This window comes from Streptopelia decaocto, assembly GCF_964273445.1.
Source record: "Streptopelia decaocto genome assembly, chromosome: 10".
Classification (NCBI taxonomy): domain Eukaryota; kingdom Metazoa; phylum Chordata; class Aves; order Columbiformes; family Columbidae; genus Streptopelia; species Streptopelia decaocto.
In genome coordinates this window covers 13,483,709-13,504,023 of record NC_138665.1, presented here as the reverse complement: position 1 = coordinate 13,504,023, position 20,315 = coordinate 13,483,709, and the positions used below count along the sequence as shown (strand labels likewise).

General features: G+C 44.2%; 1 protein-coding gene and 1 long non-coding RNA gene across 8 annotated transcripts in view; one reads left to right on the top strand and one right to left on the bottom strand.

Moving 5' to 3' along the window:
* Positions 1 to 2,406, top strand: part of LOC309444332 — a 68,678-nt gene extending 66,272 nt beyond the window's left edge. Inside the window, exon 4 of the long non-coding RNA XR_014184996.1 lies at positions 2,112 to 2,406. This is a non-coding gene — a long non-coding RNA (uncharacterized lncRNA). The remainder of the gene's footprint in view (positions 1 to 2,111) is intronic.
* The window catches only part of SLC6A14 (solute carrier family 6 member 14), a 78,248-nt gene that overhangs the window by 607 nt on the left and 57,326 nt on the right, over positions 1 to 20,315 (bottom strand). For 6 of the 7 annotated variants that reach the window (XM_082062057.1, XM_082062054.1, XM_082062060.1 and 3 more), the window contains 3 exons: positions 19,416 to 19,583; positions 18,691 to 18,875; positions 916 to 981 (listed from right to left, as the gene is read on the bottom strand). In XM_082062057.1, coding sequence (XP_081918183.1) covers positions 18,726 to 18,875; positions 19,416 to 19,583 — 318 coding nt within the window. In that variant the 3' untranslated portion in view covers positions 916 to 981; positions 18,691 to 18,725. Of the gene's footprint in view, positions 1 to 875; positions 982 to 18,690; positions 18,876 to 19,415; positions 19,584 to 20,315 lie in introns of those variants that run through there. The other variant, XM_082062059.1, reaches the window with a different exon arrangement.

Here is a 20,315-nt window from a genome sequence, read left to right as displayed (position 1 = left end):
GGTGCCTGGGTCTGTGGCCACATCCCCATTCCCGCTGCAGGAGGTGCTTTGTGGCCTTGTCCCACTGCAGCGTAGCCCTCTGCCAGGCAGCTGCCACCAGCCCCGCCAGCATCTGCCTGCAGTGGGAGGCTGAGCCTCAGCTGGAGTGAACAACTGCTCTGTCCATCTGGAATTGTCTTCCCACATTGCTGAGCAGCCACAGCTGCCGCTGGGAGATCTCCAACACCTTCCATGAGCGACTCACATCATTTTTCTGACAATTCACACTTGCAAGAGACTGCAGTGTGGCAACGGGTCATTCATTAACTCATATCTAGCCATGGATTTCCTTACACCTGCAAGGGGAAGGTCAGCTGGAGAAGCCCCTGGATTGTCACAAGTCAGGAAGCATTAGGTCTCCAAAACTAAATGACAATCATTTAACAAAAATACTTCAACAAGGAGGTGAAACCGTAACCCAGACATGAGGATCTTGTTGCAGAACTCGGTCAGTAGCTGTGTATAACACCAGCTTCTTTTCAAAATTTATGCAGCATTATTGATTGCTACTCAATAAAAACTAGCAAAGCATGTAAAAATCTGAAGTGATTTATCATGGTGACTTCTGAGTTACAAAGCTGCCTGTATTGCAAAAGACATTTCAGCTTACTCTGCAAATTATGATATCTAAACAAGTGAATCCAGTTTACTTCACAGGGCATGACAAAAAGTTCATGTTCCCAAAGATTCAGATTATTTTTGGACATCAGTAGCAGCAGACCCCATCAGCATAGAGAAGCAATAACCCTCACCATGTGAGCACAGTTCTGGGTAATGCAGACTGGAGTCTCAGTCTGTCCATATCCAAAAAGCGTCATTCAGACAGGTCTACTTACGATATAAGCTTGGGAATGTCCTCCTCCTTTTTAAAGCGTCCTGCCCATACTAACACCTTTTTATCAAAATTTGTAGGCCTTCTGTCATTCTTGAAAGTTTCGTAACCTGTAAGAGATTTTATAAAAGAAAACAATGACCTTAAAGAAGGGAAGAGGCAAAAAACTGCTTGTACAGGAGGAGGAGGATTGAACATTCAGAATGGCACTTTTCTGTGAGAGCTAAATGTGCTTTCTAATGTCAAAAGGACTCAGCAGCTGGTGTGATATGCTTTGTTATATTTGCAGCTTTTTTTTTTTCTTTGCGCCTTCTTTTTTTCTTTGTTCCTTCAGTCTAGGTAGGTTTTTAACCAAAAATCTCTTCTAATCTTCTTGATTATGGGGCAAAGGATGCAGGGCTGAAGTCACTCAAGCCCACAACATGCTCCCACCCTGCTAGCATCTTGCTTTCAAATGGCCCAGTTAAGAAAACTGCCAGCAGCTCTAATAACTCCTTGACAGCATCTACTTCTAAAAGTGCTGATGGAGAGACAAGGTCTGTTAAAATACAGCCTGGTGTGAGGCTGGCAGTTGTTCTCATGCAAGCTGGGTACCACGTTACTGTAGTCTAACGATGATACATTACACCCACCAGCCTACCACAGTGATGCCATTAGCATGCTGTCACTGTGAGCACAATGAAAAAGGGAGTCTGGCTCCTCTGGATGGAAGCAAGCCCAATGACAGGCCATGACAAGAGCCATGGCAGAGAGATGCTGCAAAAATAGGGCAAGCATTGGCTACCTCAAATCCTGGCTTTTGCATTGCACACCTGTACAGGTGGTCATTGCAAGGTAGCTGGGACTGCTCACACACCCAGGTAGGTGCACCCAGGATGTCAGGTTATGGTGCCCTGTGCTTGCACATGTAGCACTGGTGTTTAGAAACGCACTGTAAGTGACCAGGGCATGCAGGAAGGGATGGACATGAAGATACCCCCAGTCTCAGTGTCCTATGATCCTTGACTGTTGCTGGATTGTTAGTGCTTGGCTGAAAGAAAATCACTGCTGCTACAGAACAGGGCACAGGAACCATCTCTTCCTGCCTGCATTAAAATGGTAAAATTACATTAAGTTCCTTGGCCCCAGGCCTGCTCCTGCATGCCAGGACTTGTGAATGGCTGAAAAACCCCAGGTGTAAATCTTGGCACGCAGACCCCCAGGTAAATTCCATTTCCTGCTTCTCCTATTTCTCTCACAGAGTGCCAGCAAGATCAGTAGAGCCACATCTGAAGTATCAGCGTCTGAATCAGATTTGTGGCAAGGAGTAGGATGGATCGCTAAAAGGACAAGGTCCATGCCAGGAAAGACAAGGTCAAAGTCCCATGCTGGAGACCCAAAAGTATCCCATAGGAGCACGGGCAGCCCCATGCAGCCCAGTATCACTGGAGTGAGGAATCTGCAGAGGCACAGCCAAGGAGGTGGCGGTACAGATTAAAGAGAAACCATCTCTATGCCAAGGAGATTGCCCATGTGGGAGCAGCCCATGACTGCTCCCGGCCAGGTAAGCCAGGGCTCTGCCTGCCACCAGCACACACAGTCGCAGATGTGATCGGGCAGGGAGTGCTGGGGGGAGCAGAGGGGTGCAAGGCTGCCACTCACACCAGCCCTGCACATGCAGACACCTGCGCGGGTCCTCCCCTGGAAACCTGGCAGCTGGGTACGAGGAGGAACTTCTTTTAATTAACAGGTTCCCTGACACTAAGTATCAGTTTGTATTTGCCGCCACAGGAGGAAGACTATTCAACAGGAAAAACTTTACCCCTGTGCTGGCCAGAGCTCTCAATTTGGTTCGTGTCTCGAGAGTTTGTAGCCCCAGGAGCTGCAGCACTGCAGTAACAGCCACAGACAACAGCAAGGGTTGTTTTCTCACACTTTCCTGCAAACACCCTATCCCCCCGTGCCGCAGCACAAAACAGCGACCAAAGTCTTTCTACCCACCTGGATTAGCTGTCGGCAAAGCTGCATCCTGAGCGCCCTTCACTTTGTCACCAATAGGTCTGGCAGGGTGTGGGACCGGCCGACCCACCTGCTGCCACAGCCTGGGGCTGCACCCCAACAGCCTCCCCAACATCCTACCCCCACCAGCACTGAGCCACCGTCTCCCCACCAACCTGGGAGCGCGCAGGGGGACCGGCGGGATCCCAGAAGGCTGCTTCTAGGGGTGATTAACATAAAACTACCCCTTCCTGTCAGAATGGAGTAGCAGGTATTTCCACCCTGGCTGCCAACAGTTTGTGCTTGCATCACGATGACTAGCTAAATTTGTCACCCGTGGTTATCAAAATGACACACCTTCCAAGCTTAGCGAGCAGAGATCACTGCTGCGGCAGCTCATGGCCAGCCCAGCTTCTGCATCCCAAGGAGTTGTTCAGGAGAGCAATGGGCTTTCACATTATTTTCTCATTATTTTCCTTTGGTAGTACTAAAATAGGACAGTATGCTATATTTCCCCAAAGACAGGCTTAGTGACTGCTAATTATCACAGCCAGTTAAGCTGTTAGAGTTCTTAATTGTTCTGGGCTAAAAAATAATCTTGCAAATCAGTTGCTTTAAACAGACTTTTGGAGGAGGAACAGCATTCCCCTATTTCAGGATAAATGTGGTTTGGCAGAAGGAAACTAAAGCTGATACCTGTGGCTACAAAAGCAGATGGGGAGTCCATCTCACATCCAGACTGCAAACTTCCCTGGCAAATACTTATATTTCAGATATATTTCCAGTTTAAATAAGTAAACTAAGAAATGATGTCAAAAACCTCAGGTGATATAGTATTTGTTAGTCAGTAAAATTGTCACTGAAATGTAGCAGTACCTATAAAGTATTTGCCCGCTTTGAATTCAATCTCCATGAATTCTGGATAATGATGGATGTTTTGCATAACATCAGCTGTTCTAACCAGAGAATGAACCAAAAACAATGCTATTTTATAATTTTGATATTTCTTCCACGTTTTGCACAAAATTCTCTCTGATGGGTCAGGAAATGGAATTGCAAAATACTTGTCTCATTTGGAGCAGTGGTATATTTGCTCGCCTTAGACATGCAAGGCTCTAAAATTGATTTACAACTAGGGAAAAAAAAATCCATTGGAAAGGGAAGAAGCTGTTGCCAAAATGAAAAAAAATCAGAACTATTTAGTAATACTATCAAATGCAATATTGCAGATAATCAAAGTGTGTCTAAGAGCAAGGCTAGGAATTGCAAAGGAATAGACCTTGGGATGTTGGCAAGGATATTCTTAAAGGGTTGAGAGGATGAAAGATGTCAGACAGATGCAGCTCCAACTACCTGGCTCCTGGTCCCAAGAAAAAACTCTACCATTTATAGAGATGTTTTATATTTTTTGAGAACAGAAAGTTATTTATACTGAAGAAAGAAGAAACTCACAGCAAAGTCAAACGTGGTTTTCCCTCTTTCAGGAAAGCTGTACAATGCATTTGAACATAACACAATATGTTCAACTTAATTCGTTTATAATCTGGTAAAGCAAACTCGATCCATTTCCAGATTAAGAAACCATACAGAGAAAAATGGTGTTTTGAGCTTCTAACTGCAAACAAGACCTGCAGACAAGCAGAAATCAGTGGGTGTGATTATGCTGGAAGAAGCAGAAGACAAACTCAGTAAAGTTGCTGAGGACATTTGCATCCTGCTCAGGATTTCCCTAGGGGAAGATGAGCGGGGGAGGAGGAAAGGTGCATTTATAGCATAAAATATACAGATCTCAGCACCCCTGAGCATCCCACAGGCCCCCTTCTCACCTTGCAGAAGAGCTGCTGAGTGTAAAAGAGGCACCGTACACCTGGACATCCCTCAGTCCTCAAGCCAGGTAGGCAGGAGGGGCTGGATGCAGCCGATGGGACATGGGATGTGCTGCTGTGATGCTCATGCGGCACTTGCAACCACCCAACCCCACAGGGGCTCCAGCTGTTCAGAGAATTTTCACTTTAACAGCCGCTTTCCAAAATGCTTATTGCAAAATTGTCTGTCTTTAAGTCCTGTCTGATTATGGATTTGAAGAGGAATGAAAGAACGTTTTTATTTTATCTCTTGGTTTCTTAAATGTGGAGAAAATCTCTGGCTTTTCAGGACTTTGGTGCTTATCCACCTAGGGGTTGTCAATTGTTTCCTCTAGAAGACACACCAGCTAACAGCTGAATTAATCATGTCTGCTGTGAGCAAAAAAAGCACTTCAGTATTTACATTGCCAGCATTTAGAAGGGCAGACACAGAGGTCCTCATGAAACCACAAAGGCAGTTGCTTTTTCCTGAATTTTATTTGTTTCTCTGGCACCGTGAATGCTTAATACCAAGATGAGTTTCACTGCAGTGCATGAAAGCTAACAAAGCCTATATACACCACTGTGTTTTTAAATCAAGCTTTGCCTTGTGCACTGTGGATCTCTCTCTGAGCATGTTGGATCCCTTCCTGAACACCAGAGGGATGCAGAAGGCTCTGGGACCAAGGTAGCTTTGTGTGCAGCCTGGTGGCCTTAGTCTTTAGAGATGTTTTATGCCCAGCCCAGTACATACACATCACCCTCTGCCCAAGTTACAAAACATCCTCATAAGGCCCATCCGTTCACTCCCCTCGCCATCGCTTGATACCCATCAGTGGCTCATTAGCAAAGTGTAACCTTTATTTCACGACCATTAAGCTCACAGATGGAATTTATAGCAGTAACAACTTGTTCAGAAACACAGAATTAGCAAAACTAGGCTTAAAGCACCATCTTATCCTTCTCCCACACCTTTCTGCCAGGAGGAGAGCAAGAACCCAGCTCCTCAGCAAGCGCCGATTGGTACCAACAACAACTCACACACTGACCAACTGTACAAATGTCCCCCAGGCTTTCTCTAAGCTTCGCTGCAAGGAGAGAGCACAGACCTGAAGGGTTTTGGGTTCCAAAGGAGCAGGCTGGCTCACAGGGAGAAGATGGTTTGCAGCTGTGGTGGTGCAGCCTCAACATTTCCGTTTTCTGTGCAAGAGTGATACATAGTTGTAACTCTTGCTGCACACTGGTGCCAACACTGAAGATGGAAAACTAAACACAAACCTCACAGGACTCCCTCCCGCTCCTGTATCATCTTCACATCCCTTCTGCCACCTCGGACTCTGTTCCTGTAGCTGAGTACAGCAAGAACTGGCAGCCAGTCACGGAATCATAGAATGCCCTGGTTTGGAAGAGACCCACAAGGACCTTTGAGTCCACCTCCTGTCCCTGCATATGACAACCTCATAGTTCACACCATGTGTTTGAGGGCGTTGTCCACTCTCTTCCTGAACACTGGCTTGGAGCCATGACACCTCCCTGGGGAGCCTGTTCCAAGACAGGAGTCATTCTCCCCTCCCTAAATGTACACAAAAACCTTTGTAGAACTGGAACTGAAAGCCCAGAATATAAAATCCATTTGTCTTTGATTTCTGACTTTGCACTGTGATTCCCAGTAGCTTAGTTCTGATTACTGTCAACCAATTACAGCAATGAGAAACTTGACTTTGGGTCCTCTTCGCCTGTTCTTCCTTTTCTGCTTTCAATAGCCACAGGAATGAAAGAGTTTATTCCTCCAGAAGCCCCAGGTTCCTGCACGTCTCTTTACATCTCCAGATTAATTTTCATAGGATTGCGCAAGAAATTTTTTTAGTCATATACATGAAAGAATTCATGGGAGAATTCAAACAAAAAGTGTTACTCTGTAAAGCTGGTTTTGTGTGCAGTGTCCTCAAAACCAACAAGGCTCTGTTTTACATGCCATGCAAACTTTTTACATGATGGCTGTGATAAGGAGCAGAAGATAATCTTATCTTAAAATTCTTTGCCTTCTCCCCATCTGATTAAATATGCAGCAGACCTCTGTCTTGGTTTCTAGATGAGATAAACAAGCAATCCTGGATGGGCTTGTGGTTCATGAAATTCTAAGTGAGTCAGGAAATATTCCTCTGCAAAACTGTGTATTCTCCAGCAGCGAAATTTAACACAGCAAGAGCAATGAATTGCTTTGAAATGTCTCAGTCGCCTGCAGAGTCCCAGCCCAAGAGCCTGTCCCTCCTCTCCAGAGTCCCCGGGAGCAGCACTCCCAGGGCTTCAGTTCTCTCCAGGAGGCGAGTCACATCCTCCCCGTATCAGGAAATCATCGTCTACCCTAAGGCAACTCAAATGCAAATTCCAAGAGACTAAAAGCTCCTTAACTGTTTCTCATCATGGCCAAGTCAAATCAAGGGAACAGTCACAGCATCTTACTGCAAAACCAGAGTCAGAGGGTTTGTAAAGAGCTCTAAAAACAAGAACCAGCATGAGGCTTTAATCACTGCAGGATGCTCAGATTTATATATTTTTTTTTTTGTTTGGTTGGTTTTTTTTTGTTTGTTTTGGTTTGGGGTTGTTTTTGTTTTCCTAGGGGGCAAATTCAGTGGTGCTTGTGAACTGGACCTAGAGTTGCTAACCTCTGCAAACAAACACTAAAAAGGGACTTGGGACGGGTCTGACATGCCTTTGATACAAAGTGCAGGGTTTATAACAGTTGGTGCCGGAAGGACAAAGCTCAAGGCGGCAAAACAAAAGTTAGTCATTGCTCTGGCAAAGCCCCAGTATTTCCCAGTGCTTGGAATGATCATACAGGGGCAATGAAAGGGCATGTCACTTCCAGCACAGGGTGACTTGGCACATGCAGCAGCTGCCTACCGTGCATAACTGAACCATGGGGTAGCTGCCTAAGTCCAGCTTATCATGGAGGAGCAGTCAGATGCAAGCAGCAAAAATCCCAGGAGCCACAGGCAATCCTCCAAGGTGTTCAGGGTGTTATGATGAAATTGCAGCTTTTACAATCAAGGAAACTAATGCACCAATGAGCTTTGCAGCACCAGGCCTCTGAGTTCTGGAATAATGCACAACTGGACCACAGAGCAAAAATGTGCAAAACTCTGAAAGGAAAACAAAACCATAATAATCCTAACAATTTACATTTTGACTCAGAGTTTGGAGAACCATTTAATTTAAACCTTTTCCACACCTGTTTCCCCAGTTGAGCCTGAGAAACACACTGACAAGGACAGACTCGTTCACTTGTCACTTAATGATTTTCTTTCCTGAGAAAAATGGCGTTGTCTTCAAAACCAGACACATTTAGAAATTTTTCAGTCCATTAGTCAATAGTTTAGGGAAAAAAAGAAACCTAATTTTAAATGATTGAACAATTCTTTGTGGAAATGTCTTTTCCCCACACTTGTTTTAATAGAAGGATGACTTAGATTTTTTTTTTCAGCTCCTGCAGAGAAGTCATGTACCATCGATCAGGCTAATAAAATTGCCAAGATCATTATGATCCCCCACACTGTGGGGTCAAATTTCCCCATTTAGTGAGTGGCTGAATACGTGTGCAATCAATACAGGAGTGAATGTATCCCGGGTAACTCAGCAGAAGACACTACCCTGGTGACAGTTTGTCCCAGCAATGCACACCACAGTAGTCCATAACAGGGTAAGTGCATTCTCAAATTTATGACCTGTGTCTCGACAATCCCTCTGAAGAGACAATAAAACTCTTCCCAACACTCCTGGGTGAGCCACGAGATTTACTCCCAACAGCTCTTATGTGACCAAAGGGGCCATCAGGGAAACGCATCTCCTGGAAGATGCATAGTCCTCAAAGTGCAGCATGGAAAGGACAGGAGAGAGAAAATCTCCTGTCAGACAGGGCTTTTGCATCGTGGTCCAGGGGCTTTGGTGAAACAGCAATGTCTTGATGCTTTGTTCAAACCACTGGCTACATCTGCCTGCGCTCTTAGGGACTGGCTCATGCGTGCTGCTGTAGGGCTTAGAGTTGGGCTGGTGGCTCCTCTGCTCCTTGTTTGTACAAGTCCGTGCACCAGAGAGTCCCAGAAAGTTACTGGAGCTCCTCCATAGTATGGTAAAGAAATAACAAGGAGGAGGAAAATGAGAGACTTCTCTTGAGAAGATATATAATGATTACAGAGTGGGCAGAAGCTGCAGTAAAAGAAATTACATCCGACATAAATAGGACTTCACCTCTTTGACAATAACACAAAGCTGTCCTGCATTTTCTGGACTATATAGGTGATGGAAACACATATACAAAGCCATTGAAATAATCTGTCTTACTGAAAGAGGAATTTGTCCAAGAACAGAGTTTTTCATAGGTACGTTACAATTCCAGTGTGCTACCCCCATCAGTGGGCAGCTCTCATTTGCTTATACTTCAATAAAACATCTCCCACAATTACTAATACCATGCTTGGAGAACTAGAGACTCTGAAAAAAAAAACATATAAGCTGGAGAAGGAAGTGGCTAAAGTGGGAATGGTGTCACCAAGTTCACACAGAGGTTGGTGAGAAGATCATATAGGAAAACAGAAAGATCTCAAGGTCTTGTGTTGTAGAAATGGGACGAAGAGCCCACAGTGCAGTGGCATCTCTTTGGGGCTAAGGATGAGGATTTCTGGCTGCATTTGTTTAACTTAGGCTGCCGAGCAGATGCTGCCATGGAAAAAACAGATAAAATTCCAAGATGTACAAGCAAAGCCATTCCAGTATAGAGAAAACACTTTCAGTATTCTCATATAAGATGTCAGGAATAGCTTACACTGCTCTGATTCCTCAAGAAAGTTACTCAAGAAGAAAAGGAATGAAGGAATAAATAAGAAGAATGTGTCTTTTTTTTCTTTTTTTCTTTTTTTTTTTTTTTTTGGCCTAACAAAATACAAATGGAGAGGGATCATGGCAGATATCTCTCTGAGAAACTCAGTGCCAGAGGAGGGCAGTTAGGTAGGCTAAATCACAGCACCAGCACCTGAAAGAAGCGTATAAGCTGCTCATGATGGATGCCACGGAAAAACACAGTAGCGGGACCTTTGCCCATTTCTGTGTCACTTGCCTTTCATTAACACAGTTCCTCATTGGCTACTGTGGCCATTAGTCCCTTAAAAAAACAGGGAAACAGCAAATACACCATTCACTGTACACAATTATATTTTATTTTTTTTTTAAAAAAAAGCAATGCTAAAGAAACCATTAGAAAAGGAAAGCAAATGTCTTTAACATAAATGAGTTAGACTACCTCTGTTTTTCCTATGCTTTCTGCATACTTTACAAGCAATGTAGCAATGTAGCTCCCAAATTTCATATGAAGAACCAGAACATTTAGTAAGGCTCCTTGGGAAGGAGCTTAGAGAGTTAACAACTAATGATGAAAACCTATTCAGAGAGGAACACGCATGTCCTAACATTACAGGGAAATGCTGCCCCCATCTGTCTTTCAGTGACAAGTTTTATTTTCCTGCCTACTATACCTAAACCATTCATCACTCTCAGAATGAAAAGTTGATTTTATTGTTGCAACCAACTCTGAAGTCTGTGCCTGGACCTCTGTTTGCACTGGAGCTATTAAGCAATGCATTGTTGGTAACTGAAGTTAATATGACCCTGTTGCTGCAGTGGAGTTTAAATGTAGAAACATCTTGGTTTGCTGTATTGAAGATAGTGTCTCGCCCCAAAAGAACATTCTTCATAAAACTAAAACTGGCCAAAGAAAAAAATAATCCCCAGTGCCAGGTGAGTAGGAGTACTGAGAGGCAGCACTGGGGTTCAGCAAGAATAGAGCAACCCCTGGTCCTGCTGTGATTTGTACTCCAGTGCACTGGGCAGCAATTTGGGGATTTGGACACCTCCATCCCAGCGTGATACAGAAGCCACAGAGAACATGGCTGGTTTTCCGCTTTCATCCACATTGGTAAAAACCTAGCACACGCACACATACACAGAGAATAGAGACACATTTTAAGCACCATCAGTGGCCCTCAGGAAGTACAATATATATATACACTTCATCTAGTAGCTGAAGCATAACATTAGCCAGTTCTGTATGTGTTTGGGATGTAGAAGGAGCATCTATTAAACCTCCGTGAGACAATGCCGCTGGACAGCCAAGGTCCTCAGAAAGTGCTGATGGAAGTGCAAACCACAGCATGTATCTGTTAGCATTTGCAGAGCTCCAGAGCAGCAAGGCTTGCAGAGCAGATGGAGATGATTCACTATCAAGACCTGTGTCTGTTAGTTCTTTTAATGAAGTTAGTCCTGCTGAAACTCCAAGAGAGGAGCTGGAAAGTGCAATTCTGCTGGTTCACAGTAAATATTTCCACCTATGCAGAAGGTTTTTAACAGGTTTGTTGAAAAAAATTCTCAAATAATTTCTATTTCTAATTTGCTATCCAGTTTCCTAGATTAAAAACTTCAAAACAATCTTACCAAACTGTTTCTCATGGAAACATCATTCACAAATGATCATTTCCAAGACTGCAGAGTAGTCAGTGCACCCGGGACTGCCCAGCCTCAGACCCTCTACCTGGACCCAGGATCCCTCCAGCAACTCCCCTCCCACTGGCTTCTCCCACGCCACCAACTCCAGCTCTGCCTGATGCCTCAGCAATTAAAGTGTCTCGTTACAGCCTTTCTGCCAGGGACCTTAATGCGATCTGTCATTTCACAGCCCAGTCGCTCTATCTGAACAGGTGGAATATGGCAGATTCCTTTCATTATTTTAGGTTTTGTCAAACAACCAGTACCAATTCACAGTATTCTACATATTTCCAGATTTTCTGCTAAGCATTCCTCTTTCTCTGATCAACAGCTGCATCAAATATACTGCTCTATTATGCCTTCCCACATTGCCGTCTGCTTTCCCAATCTGTCCTGTACATATGACCAGTGTTTGGTCCTTTTGGCACTTACTTGATGTTTGCTTGTTTCCTCCTTTGCTTTCAAAGTACTTGAATAATATTCAGCAAAGTAAATCTGAGGACTAAAATTCCTGGTGGTCATTCACTGGAGTTTAATAATTCTGGTCACATAACACCTGAGGGAATTCTACCCGTCTTCATGCTGGTAGCACCATAGCAAGTAGATCTGCTGTACCATGCACCACCAATGCAATTGCACCCAGCTCCTACTGTAACTGCAGTTCTCCAGCCAGCCAGAGACTCCTCCGTGCCAGAGCAAGACAATTCGCCACCTCCCAGTGACTGTCCCCACCAGCTGCATGTTCCAGACAGGGTCAGAGCCTCCTCTGTGCTGAACCCTCATTTTCAAAGAGGATCACTGCATTCCTCATCACCATGAAATGGTGTTTGTCTCACAGCTGTGGGAGTTCTCAGAGGACCCCCTCAGAGGTTTGGCTCAGCAACGGAGTGTGCTCCACTCCGCAAAGGCAACGGACAGGAAGGGGAGCGAGCCCTGCATGCCTTTTCTCCCTGTCCCCAGCTCTTTTTTTCTTTCTCCTCTGCATCCATTTTAGGTGGTAGTGTTGAACATTAGCTCTCTGCTTTCTTGCAAACTCCACAATTAATCTTTTAAAGCAAATTATCTTTTTTTACCTTTATTTATTAACAATGGTGGAGAACAATTATCCTTCCTGGGGAGGGAAGCTGGTGTCATTGGTGCTTGGTGCCTTTTTTTTCACATTGTGGAGCTTAGGCTGCCCATAGCAAAGCTAGTCATGCTTTCCCTGCTTTTTGGTTATAGCAAGACAATCTACACCAAAAGAAGTTCTGCTTTCCTGATTGCTTGAAGAGAAATAATGAAAGTCAGCAACTCAGGAGATTGTGCACTACAGGGAGATGTCCAGATGAAACTGCGTTCAGGCTCTGTTGAACATGAATCTGTTTGTGTCTGGCTGAGCACACATAAGAGAGAAAATTCAATAGGTTTCTCTCGGCAACGTTCTGCATTTTATTGTAAATGAGTTAAAGTTTGCAAACATGAATTACATAGTTCAAATTTGGCTTTCTAGGACAACTGTGTGAGATCAAGCCAAAGGGCAAGTCCAGGCCAGTATTTTGTCTCTACACCAGCCTGGTGCAGACACCCAGGGAAGAACATAAGAGCAGTAGAAGCATTACAGACCCACTTCCCTAGTGTTTTCTGAACCAGAAGTACTGTCTCTTTGAGTTTTTATCCTTTTTCACTAGGTTTTCTGAAAGATTTTGAAGGCATGTAACCATTCAGTACCAACACCTTTTGGCAAGGATCGCCACAGCTGAACTGAGCATTGGACAAAACCTTCCTCCTTTTACTTTAAAGCTGCAACCTGATAAGTTTTCATATTTTCTCTTGTTCTAAAATTATTAAAATTATTTAAAATAGTGTACTTAGTCCCTGCTCTCATGATTTCCATAGATGGCTATTGGCTCTGCTCTACAACCCTGATTTTTGCAAAGCAAAATCATTGCTCCCTTTACTTGCTTGCTGAGCAGAGCCTACCCCAACATTCAGATTGTCTTTTGGTGCTTTCTCTGTACCTCTTCAATTCGGCTGTGCCATTTGGGCTGGGGGAGCTGCACATCATATTCAAGATGCACACGCACACTTCACCTCTGCATTGAGTTCGTACTTCACTGGGGTGTAGTTTTACTCTTTTATAATGGGCTGAGTCATCACACACTGATAAATCAGTTCAAGAAAGTTCTCTCAAGCATTATGTAGATTGTTTTATTGAGGAAGAAAACCTTCTTGTAGTAGCTGTGACTGTGCTATCAGTCAGCATGGTTGATGGAGCAGTGTCAGCCCAGGTAAGGATGCCGTTTCCCACTGCATTTCCTTCAGTGGAAGATCCAGTTTAACCAGCTGCTCTGTCTTCCCTTTCACCATAAATTCTGTCCCACATCACCAACTCCCCTGCCTGGTCAGCGGTTGCTCTCTCTGAGTCATCTGATTTATAGGACTCTAATCTTTAGGGGATCTATTATATGATCCTGTGACAAAAACTATCAGCACTGGGTTTTTTTGAGGTTTGGTTTTTTTGTGTGTGTGTTTTCATTTGTTTTTATTATTGGTGGTGTTGTTTTTACCAAATAATTACACACTAGTTTAGAGTAAGGTCATTAGTTCTTGCATAGCCATAAGCTCAATCATATTGCTAGCCAGGCATCAGGACCAGAACTGGAGGGGTGGTGGGAACAAGGATCTCTGAAACTGGATCTGGCCAAAAGCCTCAATGTGAAACTACAGCTGCTATCAGCATGAGTTGATGAGTCAGGTTAAGTTATCAGTGGAGAAAAACCTCTGCTCACATAGAGTTCAGATCACACGTTTCATTTCCCTCTACATCCCTGCTGGGGCAGGAGAGAGGATGAGGAGAACCAGAGCCAAGAGTGGGTCTTCTGCCCTATATGTGCCCCAGACCAGACCAGAGGTTTGGTTGCAAAGTTTCATTCATAAACCTAGTTAACCCATATTTTTACAGAAAATTAATCTACAAAAATCAATGAAAAATGCTTACATGAGAACGAGCAGTTCTATATATAGTCTTCTTTCCTCATTTTCTTCATCAAGTGCCTTTTATCTACAGCCTATAGATTTCAGTTCATTTTTTCCCTTCCCTCTACTTTCTGCCCCAAAGTCTTATCTACAGGGAGGATGTGGAGCTTCCCTGGGACTCACAGAAGCCTGGGATTAGATATTGGCTCCCAGGATCCCCTTAAGGGATGTCAAATGTTATGTTTTAAAAAATAACTAACAGCATTAGGGTAACTTTTTTTTTTTTTTTCTTTAAAGGGGCCTGCCAGCATTTACCTTATTTGCATCACAGAGTGTCATCCTTCAGAGAGCTGGAACAACAATTTATTCTTCCAACAGTGTAAAAACCTTTGCCCTAGTAATTTCTTTGAGACCAGCAGACATTAATTTCTTTCAAGATCAGTTTCAATTTGAACATTTGGGGATTTTTCTGCTGGATCAGACTTGGTAGAGTATTCCCAGCCCCTTCAAAAGGTAACTCGCAGGGAATATATGATTTTAGCTTCAACAGACAGGTTGCGCAATCGGCTCCGCACTCCTTTGCAGCTCCCCAGCAAGTCAGCTGTGCTCACACCCTGGTGCCTCATGCCCCTCCAAACAGCCACACTGTGACTGTGTGGCAGATGCCCCATCCCTGAGAGCCTGAATGTGGTGCCATGTCAGACAAGCCATGGCTGTGATCTGATGGAAACCATGGAAAATTAGATTTAAAGCTGCAACAAGAAAATAAAGCCTTCAGTTAAAAATGTGTGTGCTGCTTCTGGCTCCATGCTGATGCTTCTTACAAAGAAAAAAAAAACAAAAAACTAAAAAGCCAAGAAGAGGACAAGCCTTGGCAAGGCTACCTCATCGACAGGCATGGAGAATGAGAACAGGTTGAAGCTCAGCAGAGCTCTGGGGATTTGGGAATGGGGGTGCATAAAGTGTCACAAAATTGAGTTGTGGGGCTCGAAAGGTCTGCTTAATGGGACAACCAATCTGCTGAGATAACCCAGGGTCAACTCTGGCCTGCAGAGGCCAGAGTGGCTTTAGCAGGGAGGCCGTATTGCTGCTGTAACACTCGGCTCAAGGGCACGCAGGAGTTCAAGGGTGCACCAGCTATCTTTATTCACACAACTGGAACCAGATTAAAAAAAAACCCAAACAACCCCCCAAAAACATCCTTTCTATATGGCTGGTCTGATTCCAAACTCAGATGCTGTTCAACCAGCCAGGCAGGAGCGAGTGTCAAATAATTCAGGTTGATGCTGCTGCTCTAGGACGCGCTCTCAGAGCCGCGCACCAGCGGGCGGGCAGTCGCAGCGCGGGGGGCGCCGGGCGGGGCCGGGGGTCGCGCCGACCCCTCGCCCGTCCCCGCTGCCGGGAGCGGAGCGGAGCAGAAGAGACGAGCAGACGCTGCTCTCTGCTGGTTACCGCACCGCCACACAGCCCGGCTGGAAAATGGCCCGTTGCAAACTGATCATGTGGTAGAAACAAAAGTAAATACTTAAACAAAAAAAAAAAAAAAAATCACTTCCTGCTTACAAAAATTCTCTGCAATAGCAATATCTTTGGGATTTAATATTTGCTTTCATAAGCTTGGCTCCTAACTAAGTGCTTTACATACATATACAAATGCAAGTTCAAATACCTCTTTTAAATGTTTCCATGTTGCAGATGTGGCTTTTTGGAACTGTGTTATCTTGTCTGCCTGAAACATACTTGCATCTTGAGCCAATCCAAAGTGAACGCACCTCTTTTGCACTTCTGCTTTCTTTTTCCGAGATATTTCCTTTCAGTCCTGTTTACCTTGATCCAAAGCAGAACCATTTTCTTTTTTTCCATCAAAGTAAAAAAACCCAAACCCCTGGTTTTTCAAGCACCTTAATGGGAATGCTGCACTGGTTTGCACTGCTGATTTTTCAACACGGCAAACACCAAGATGTTGGGCAGCAGCCTGCATGGGTGAGGAATACACCCAGGTCTGCTGGGTCCATCCTGCCTCCAGAGCAGCGCTGAGTGCCACCACTTCTTCATGGAACCCTCAGGGGTCTGGCCCCTGCTGGGCCAGAACTGTGATGGGTGAGGAACGTGAATGCCAACTCCTAGATACTCTTTGAGACTCCTCCAAGGATGCCAGAAGTGAGCTCATCCAAAGAGAGCAACAGCAGCTGGGTGTACTGGGATGATGTCAGACATGCGCACACAAATAAGGATCCCAGGTCTGCCAGGGGCAAGGACAGCAAACCTTGCCCTCAGAACTGGGGGATTTTTTTACCTTGGAGAAGGAAAAAAGCACCGAAACTGGATTCCCAGCCCTTGAGATATTGTCTTCCGTTGCTCTTCGTGAAAGCTTTGATAGTGCAACATCAGGAAAACAGCTCCTAGAAGCCCATAAGCCAAGTCCAGAGCAGAAGAAGCCTCAAAGGAGCCCTGCGCACAGCAGCAGGGCCTTCCTGCAGGGCAGTATACGGCTGTTGCCTTCAGCATCTCCTTCATCAAAACTTTCCTGGATTCTTTCTGAAACCAATTTGGTCAGGCTGCTTCCCCACCACCTCTTGGAGTGCTCTTTTTACTTGACTAACTTCTCTCTCTTTCCTAGAGTCTCTGCCTTCCTGGATGTGAACTGATGCCCACCGTGGCAGCTCCAGTGCTCCACTGGGGGGTGAAGCACCACAGATTTGCAGCTAAGCCTCCCTCCTCCTCCCACCTTTCCACAGCTCAGGGCCAGTGACAGCACCATTTTCTGCTGGTTTGTGGCTGGACCGTGATTCTAGATAAGCTGCAGTGCAGGAAAGGGGTTCTCTTCAGCAGCTTCTGTTACAGGCTATAATTCCACAGTCCTTTTTTATAAATTCTCAATCACTGTCTGTATTTTCTGAGCCTGCATCAAGACAGGGCTATTGCACTAGATATAAATTCTATAAGAAAAAGCTCCCTGGAAGTTGAATCTTTCCAGTTCAATTTCCCAAAGGCTTAAGATCACAGAAGAGTTGGTGGTACTTCCCACCAAACGTCCCCCCCCCACAAACTCCATACAAAAGGCTGAAATCTCATTTTCCAGCTCCAAAACCATTAAAAACTGAGAATCACATTTTGTTTGCCATAAAGTATTGATTTCTCACAAAAGCATCACTATAAAACATACACCAAGGTGTGTAGCTTGGGCAACAAGCCACTATCCACACTCCTTCATGTCCAGAAACAGTGACAAAGCCCTGAGAAGAAGCGACAGCTAGAAACAGTGCTGCACTGTTCCCAAGGAACCATTGTCACAGTAGGAGAGGCATTCCTCAGCACATGGAATGGATTAATTCAATCCATTGGTCTTTTTTTCTTTATCAGGAATTCATTTGTGTTATGAATGAAGTCAGGTTCTCTTAACCTAACTCACTGGGGCCTAGGTAGAAGCATAAATCTGTATTCCTAAATGCATTACAAACTTCCTAACTTTTCAATAATCCCCTTATTTCAGCAAATTTTGGAGTAATAGCACTACAAGGCAGTTATAACCTTCACTTGGGGTAAAGTTCTGCTTCTGTTGGCTCTACCACAACACCGATAACACTGTTTGGATCTCTAAAAAGCACGTTGGGTCTCCTTTGGAAGGGAAAACACAAGCCTGAGTCAAAGATGCAGAGGACAAACTGACGGGTGAAGTCTCGGTGAGTGTAGGAGAACAGACACACCAGAATTCAATGGTGACTGTTTCGTTCTGCAGCATCTAATGACAGTGTATGGAAACACAGGACTTTTGAATTATAGACAGATGAATGTGCTGAGCATGGGGCATGACACAAAATATGTCTCTTTGAGGATCCCAAGAGGAATAATGAAAAATAGAAAAAGCCTGCTTTTCGCCATGTTAAGGACGTCTTTCCTGTGATGGCAGTTTTTTTGCCACTCAGCATTTAGATGCACAGACAAAAAACACAACACCATGTAGTCTACATCAAAACCTGAGAAGCCTCACAGCACTGAGCAAGGCTTAGACAGAGAAAAATTATTCGAGTTCCCTGAGCTACACAGTGCCAGGCAGCAGCACACCCGTTCCCCTTCTGCTGTCTGCACACCGCTGGGGATGGCAAAGCACAGCAAAGGTAGCAGCTGCGCGCAGCACATTGGGGCACACAAGCACAGCACATTTTGGTTCAAATTCCCTGTAGCTGGGGAGGACCAAAATGTGTCTTTATTCTCTTCCACACCAGTATCTGCAGTCCAGCTGGATACAGGTTGGATGGGGTTAAGCATGCCCAGTCCATCAGCCTGGGGAGCCTGCAATGCATTTTCCTGCCCCCTCAACCTAAATATCTGGGGAGATCCTAGTGTCTAATTTACCTGTTTCTCCCCAAACACACAGCACTAAAAATAAATAATCTGGCTCACTATCGTTTGGGGGCTAGGCTTGAAGGACAGAGGGTTGATTCGCTTTTTGTTGTTGCTGTTTTGCTTTGGCACTTTCTCACAGTTAAAGAAAAAAAAAAAACCCACAGATATGTTAAAAAGTTGACATCCAAACGGCCATCTCATTGTTGACTGTATACAAAGGCAGACACAGTAGGAATCTCATGATCCTTTTCCTTTTTGGGATCTACAACATGGCTGTATCTTTCTCCTCGGTTACATGCCAGATAGGGACCCCAGTTTGCAGCAGGTCTGCAGCAGCTTACAATGCGCTGGAAAGCAAAAAAAACAAGAGGCATTTGATGTTTTACCTTGGTTTGGGCTATTTGTAAAGTTCAGTAAAGCTGTAACTCTAGATATGCCCTGCAACTCAATAAATGGCAAACAAATAAAAGTTTTTAAAAATCATTCCAAATGTCTCTGGGTTCAGTGGATTCCAGACACCGAAGTCAAGCAAACAATGAAATCTGTGACCAGCAAGACTCTCTGGAAAGCTTGGTGAGCAGACCATACCTCAAATCCTGCACTTGCTCATTTCTGTGAGGAATGGGAGGCAAAAGCCTTGAAAATGATATGGGGATAAAAATTCTTCAGAGAATTTAAAGCAGCTGGAATAATAACAGAAACTATGAAAATGACTTTTGAATGTGTGTGTGCACAGTAGGGTAAATTTGCCTCTGATTCAACCACCAGAGATGTGTTTTTTCTACAAATCCAATTAATGAACACTTCAAAATACCAAACATGTTTTTGAGAAGAATGCACAAGTGAAATAAAGATTTGAGGCTATAACGACTTTTTTGTGGCCTTACCTGACAAAGGTTTCCTTCAGCTTTAACTATTTTTATAACAGCAACAATGGGAATCCAGATGATGCAGAAGATGATCATGCACCAGCCGACAGCGGTTCCCCAGCCTGGATATGACACTGAGCCATAACTGGGAGGTGAAAACGTGACCAAAGACCAGACCAAAATTGCCTATTAAAAAAAGGCAAGAAGATTTAAGAGAGGAAAGTCAATTTCCAGCCAACTTGAACTTGCTACCTACAAATTTTGCACAGTTCCCTCTTGCTTTCTGAGTGTAAGAACAGTTGTGCAGGATTTGGTGTTCAGTCATGGCCAAGCAGTAAGACTGAAGGACAGGACTGAAAATGACACAAATATGCACCCTAAAACTTAAAGTACATCAGTGTTTAAACAGAATTTGATTCTGGGTTATGTTGAAATCTTATGTTGGAAAATATATACATTGCTGGATGAGCTCAGTACCTTTCTCTGTTTGTTTTATGTGTTCCCATATTCCGTTATTTACAGGAATATAGGAAAGAATCTAAGATTAACTGTTGGTAAATATTGCTGCAGAAATAAGGTATTCCAGGGGCAGCATTTTCTGAATTGTAGACTGGACAGTTTAAATGCTGGCCAGAGTGACTTGCCACTGCTGCTGGATTTGGGATGTTAGTAAATTATCTCATAAAACATAATCCAACCACCTACACTCACAATTAGAAGTACAGGAGTAACAAAAAAATGAGACATGTGACAGGATGTAAAAAAGTCTTAGACAAGGGAGCAGCTGGATACCCAAAGAGCAAAGCTAAGCCAGGGATCTGTCCTGAAAATGGAATTTTCCTCCAATGAGAAAAATCTAGGTTGTCAAAACATTTTCTCACAGTCTGAAATGAAGATAACCTAGCTAAGATAGACAAT